The 5,686-nt window shown below is 44.2% G+C and overlaps 1 protein-coding gene across 1 annotated transcript in view; it reads left to right on the forward strand.

Annotated features, from left to right (window-relative positions):
• Window positions 1–4,282: 4,282 nt before the first annotated feature.
• LOC135828731 (uncharacterized) overlaps window positions 4,283–5,686 on the forward strand; it is a 6,603-nt gene continuing 5,199 nt past the window's right edge. Inside the window, exon 1 of the mRNA XM_065341154.1 lies at window positions 4,283–4,403. Within this exon, the coding sequence (XP_065197226.1) occupies window positions 4,283–4,403 (121 nt within the window). The remainder of the gene's footprint in view (window positions 4,404–5,686) is intronic.

Genomic DNA, 5,686 nt, shown 5'->3' on the forward strand with positions numbered 1-5,686 from the left:
AATATCAATTGTGCACTCATAATCATATATAAACAATTAAAATGAAACAATTTCAGAACGTTTTCGTGTGACTATAATCAGTGGTCCAGTGGAACATCGTCACATAGTAAGAATCACTAAAACAACCAGTTATATTGCTAGAGTAATATGAAAAGAAGCGTGAGAATGCATGCAGCACTGCTAGCGGTTATGCATAACGCGTGTAGTGTGAACTTATGCAGGGTATCTGAGAATGGTAGCAGTAGATGAATGTGGCAGCTGTGAGTGCGTGTGGACAAAACTGGTGAGTGCGTATTATTTAAAAAGTGCTATGCAAGCAAAGGCAATTCTAACGTTGTAGCGTTGTTCTCTTGTAATTTAGTGGAACCTGTATTGAGTAACTGAGTTTTATGTTTCGTTACATTGTCGTCAGATCTCCTGTGTACCGGTTTTGTGGCACAATGATTATAGCCATTATATTTGGTCGTCTCCATTCTTGTGCAATCATGCATATGTAGGTTGGTTCTCTTCATGTTATTGTGACCAATTTCATAGATGTTGGTTGCCTTGTTGCTTTCTCTCCCCTCTCCTCTCACCCAAGCCATTCTGCATAAGCGAAGCTGTGGACGCAGCATACTGCTGCTACACTTCAACGCGGGAATGCGTGTAATAATAATGCAAACAAAAAGAAAATGTTGTAGCACTCACACTTTTTAAATAATACGCACTCAATAACACGCACTCAATAACACGCACTCATCAGTTTTGTCCACACGCACTCACAGCTGCCACATTCATCTAATGCTACCATTCTCAGATTACTCTAGATTATAACTCGTTGTTTTAGTGATTCTTACTATGTGACGATGTTCCACTGATGATAGCCACACGAAAACGTTCTGGAATTGTTTCATTTTAATTGTTTATACATGGTTATGAGTGCACAATTGATATTTTTCATTGCTATTTTACGACTGTTGTCTCCTCGTCGGTTATTTAAATACTTTAAATGGAGATACACTCGCGATCAGACTGAATGTCTGAATAATGTGCTTCGCAACCGTTTTGTTTGTAGGTGCATTGCGTTTAACGTTGCTTTTCTCAAACAATGCTTGGAGTTCGGCATCTGTCCTGGCGCAATCCAGAAGAGGGTACAGCGGGCTAAAGCGTACCAGTCCCTTTCAATTGAAAGGGACTTTCATCATGGGATGACATTGCGAGATCCATGGATACAATTGACAAAACACGAACTGCGTTTAAACACCTCTAGCGCCAGGCGCGGGACTTCCTGTCACAACATGACTTTCTTCGTTTCTCCATGCTTATCTCGTAGAATGATGATAGGCTACATACTCGAGTAGTCACCAAATACGATCAGAACATGAAGTGGCTTCGGAAGAAGCGCTTTGACTCCATCATCATTGATACCAGCACAATAATTAACATGACGAACATTCCACTTACGACTGTTCAAAAGAAGCTACTATCTAGAGGCGTAGATTTCGGCATACCACCAACATCAAACATGAGAGAGCGAGTACTATGTGATTTTGAATTATTCTGTCGAAAATTGGGTGGTTTTTCACCGGTATCGGAATCAAAGAAAATGGTGTGTACGGCTACATTGCGTGCTACAGCCGAGGAACATGCTGACAAACCCGCTGAACGGAGAACAGTTTCACTATCCCGCGAACACATGAAAGCTCGTTCAGAGCTGAAAAAGAACAATGATATCATCATCACTCGGCCAGACAAAGGTCGGGCAACAGTTATCTTAACGCGAATGGAGTATAATACAAAATGGCTACCATACTGGACGACGGGTCTAAATTTGTGAAACTCGGTCCGGTTTCAACATATGATAGAACATTGGCTCGGGAGAAGGAACTAGTAACCTATCTGAAGAAACTCCGAGCAGCAAAGGACATAACAGAATCCGAGTTTTTCCAAATCAAGCCTATCGGTTCGGTACATCCGCGCATGTACGGCCTCCCCAAGATACTTAAACCATCCTGCCCGCTTAGACCCATACTCTCCATGATAGGATCGCCCCAATACGCCATATCCAAGTGGCTCTGTGGCATGATACAACCGGTATTAAAACAATAGGAGGACAGAGAAAGTGTTTTTACTCCGACTTTCACGCACTAAGCGATCATCAGAAAACAGTAATGAGAAATCTGGATCAGTATTGGTTTATATACTCACAAAGCAAAGTGTAAATAGCTGCAGCATGGCGCAAATCTAAAAGTTGTGAATGGCGGCAGTGCAAAGCGTGAATGACTGCATCATGAGGCAAATCCAAAAGTAAAAGTGTGAATGACAGCAGTGGTGAAAGGTGACAACCACTGGAGCCGGTTGTCTCTTACTTAATTAGGTGATGGCTGTAGATGGTTTAAAGTTCCGAAGGTAGTACCTATTCTCATGGTGACACTTCGACACAAGCTCACTCCTTTTGTTGAGAGAGAGGTGCTTGGGTGCTTGCGCGATTGCCAATTTTTATGCCAGGCACAGGTTGCACCTTTTGCTTTTGTTGCTGTAGGCCGCTGCTCTGCGGTGTACCGCCCATTGAATGCTGCATGCCTTCCCTTCATCCTTTTTGGTCCAGAAGTACTGCGATAGGCGGGTGTCCTTCTCGTGTTGTCTGTGGCGGAATGAGGATTGGTGGCTATAGTAGCGTTGTTTGAACTCTCTTGGACAGCCTGGAACCTCTCTGTTTTACAGCCGGTATTAGAGTATTATTGTAAACACAACGTTAAGGGCACGTTTGAATTCGTTGAAATCCTTTTTGACAACCCTATCCCACCTACAGCCCACATGTGCTCTTTCGATGACTGTTGTAAGCTTGTTTACAAACGTACCACTAGATGACACAATAGATATCTGCGCGCGAAGACTATACCACAATGATGATGACATTGATCTTCCATGGTTACCAGAGACAGGATTTCGACGTTTGATGTTGATGGTGACAAGTGGCGTAGAGTTCTCGTTTGGTGATGTTATGTTTAAGCAGACGGATGGTGTGGCTATGGGGTCTCCGTTGGGCCCGGTACTGGCAAATGTCTTCGTTGGATACTGCGAATCGAGAATAGATAAAATAAAGTGGCCTCAGTTGTACGTTCGATTTGTGGACGACTCATTTACCTATTTTGAATCAAGATGTGACAGTGAAGCCTTTCTAGATGAGTTGAATGATGTCCACCCTGCACTACGCTTCACATGCGAACACGAGGATTGCAACAAATTGTCGTTTTTAGATGTACTCGTGGAAAAGACATGAAAAGACATGTTAGGGTGTTGTGACATCGGTGTATCGTAAGCCTACATTTACTGGTCAGTTTTTAGATGTACTCGTGGAAAAGAGATGAAAGACATGTGAGGGTGTTGTGACATCGGTGTATCGTAAGCCTACATTTACTGGTCAGTATATTTATGTACGATTCATATTGCTTCGCAATACAAGACCAATCTAGTCCGAAACTTAGCTGACAGGGCAAGACGCATTTGCTCCAAGAGTAAATTGCAAGCGGAACTTGATTTCCTTCGCTCTGTCTTTCTTAAGAACGGATATCCATCATCACTGTTAGCGAAACTACTCAGAACAATGCTCCCCGTAAGGAACTGACAATCGGCCCGGCTCCTTGTCGTGTCTTCCTGTGCCTGCCTTGGAAAGGCGCGGAGTCGACAAAGGTCAGTCGTATTGTCAAGTCTATTGTCCAGAAGACGTACTATGCAGTGAATATAGTAACTGTCTTCACCACGATACGTTCGTTCACAATGTTGAAGCACGTCCTGCCGACCCATCATTTGAGTCACCTCATTTATCATTTTGAATGCCGACAGTGCGGTAGTCGGTATGTTGGCAGGACGCTTCAACACTTGTCCGAACGTATCAAACAACACATCCCATTGTCTTTGTTGTAAAAAGCGGCCAGGGCAGACAGGCCAAAGCGTGGGAGGCCACGAAAACACCCGTTGCCTACTACTACGCCTGTCAATATTACAACACAACCAGGAACGGATACAACACCGCGCAACACATGAATCTGGTGTCACTCTTGACGACAACACCACGGCATGGGAGACCGCCGGACGATCGTTCGGTAACAAACCCGACGGCGGTAACGGAAAGATCACCAGAAAAACGAAACGAAAATGGAGGAAAAACGGATCTGAGGAGAAGCCAGAGACTAGCGGAGGCACGACTGAGAAAAGTGAGAAGGCGGAACCAGGAGCGGCAGGTGAAAGTACGGGCACAGCAGTGAACGCGTCAAGGAGAAAGAAGCGGTGGCATGAGGAGATGGAGATGGAGGATGATGATGGGGATGAACAGGATGGTCAAGAGGACAGCAAGGGTGAGCAGGATCAGGAAGTGGAGGATGAGAGTGATACTGACGAGGAGGAGTTCGACATCGACAAGAGCAAGTCTGCCATCTACAAGCATTTGGTGTCCAGTCCGGATTGTCGTAAGTTGTATGACGATTCCTGGTTTAGTGTTATTGTTTGCGCACGTTTCTTTAAGCAGTTGCAGGTGTTGGAAGCTGTATATATTTGCACACGTGATCCTGTGGTATGCAAGCAAAAAGAAAATGTTGTAGCACTCACACTTTTTAAATAATACGCACTCACCAGTTTTGTCCACACGCACTCACAGCTGCCACATTCATCTACTGCTACCATTCTCAGATACACTGCAAAGGTTCACACTACACTCGTTATGCATAACCGCTAGCAGTGCTGCACTCTCACGCTTCTTTTCATATTACTCCAGCTACCGTACTGGCAATATATGTTGCTGCGTAACGCGTAACGCAGGGGTGCGGCGTAACGCTCGACCAGGCTAGTGTGACAAATTTTCGTTGCGTTCGTAACGCGCGTCCGGCGGGGTGCGGCGATCTTTTCATTGCAAAAAAGGCTGAAAACTGTGAAAGCACGTGTACCGCGTGGTGAAAAGTTCAAAACTGGACGCAGCAGTAAGAAACCTGTGTAACGGCTCCTGTGCGACTTTGCATGTAACGCCCTGCGTGCGGTAAACATGTGCCAATGTAACGCTTCTTGGCCCCACTGCGACCATATATATTGCCAGTACGGTGTATAACTGGTTGTTTTAGTGATTCTTACTATGTGACGATGTTCAACTGATGATAGTCACACGAAAACGTTCTGGAATTGTTTCATTTTAATTGTTTATACATGGTTATGAGTGCACAATTGATATTTTTCATTGCTATCACATTTCGTTAAATTACTTTCTTACTTTTTAGACGGGGTCCATGGACTAGAACACAAAAACTTTTTTTAGAAAACTGCCATAAAGCAGTTTTTATTGCTATAATAGCACATGTATCTACACATTTACTACGTCCAAGGCTGACCCAGAGTGGAAATCAGTGAAGCTCTTGGGCTCTTTACTAGGGTCAGCTGAGGACGTGGACTCTAGAATAAATGCAGCGAACCGTGCTTTCGGTTCCATTGCTTGGGATTGTCACAGTATTGAATCTCGTTTATGTATGTGTAAAGTTCTGATTTTGCCTGTACTCTTGTAAAACTGTGGTCTCTGGACACTAACGAAGAAGCTAGAGGATCGACTGGATGCATGGCATCGTCGCAAGCTCCGATACAATTATTATGAACATTGTCCACCCTCACCACATTTCCAACAAAAAGATTTACCGAAAGACCAACCAAGCCCCGATTTCGAAAA

Source organism: Sycon ciliatum, chromosome 12 (assembly GCF_964019385.1).
Source record: "Sycon ciliatum chromosome 12, ocSycCili1.1, whole genome shotgun sequence".
Classification (NCBI taxonomy): domain Eukaryota; kingdom Metazoa; phylum Porifera; class Calcarea; order Leucosolenida; family Sycettidae; genus Sycon; species Sycon ciliatum.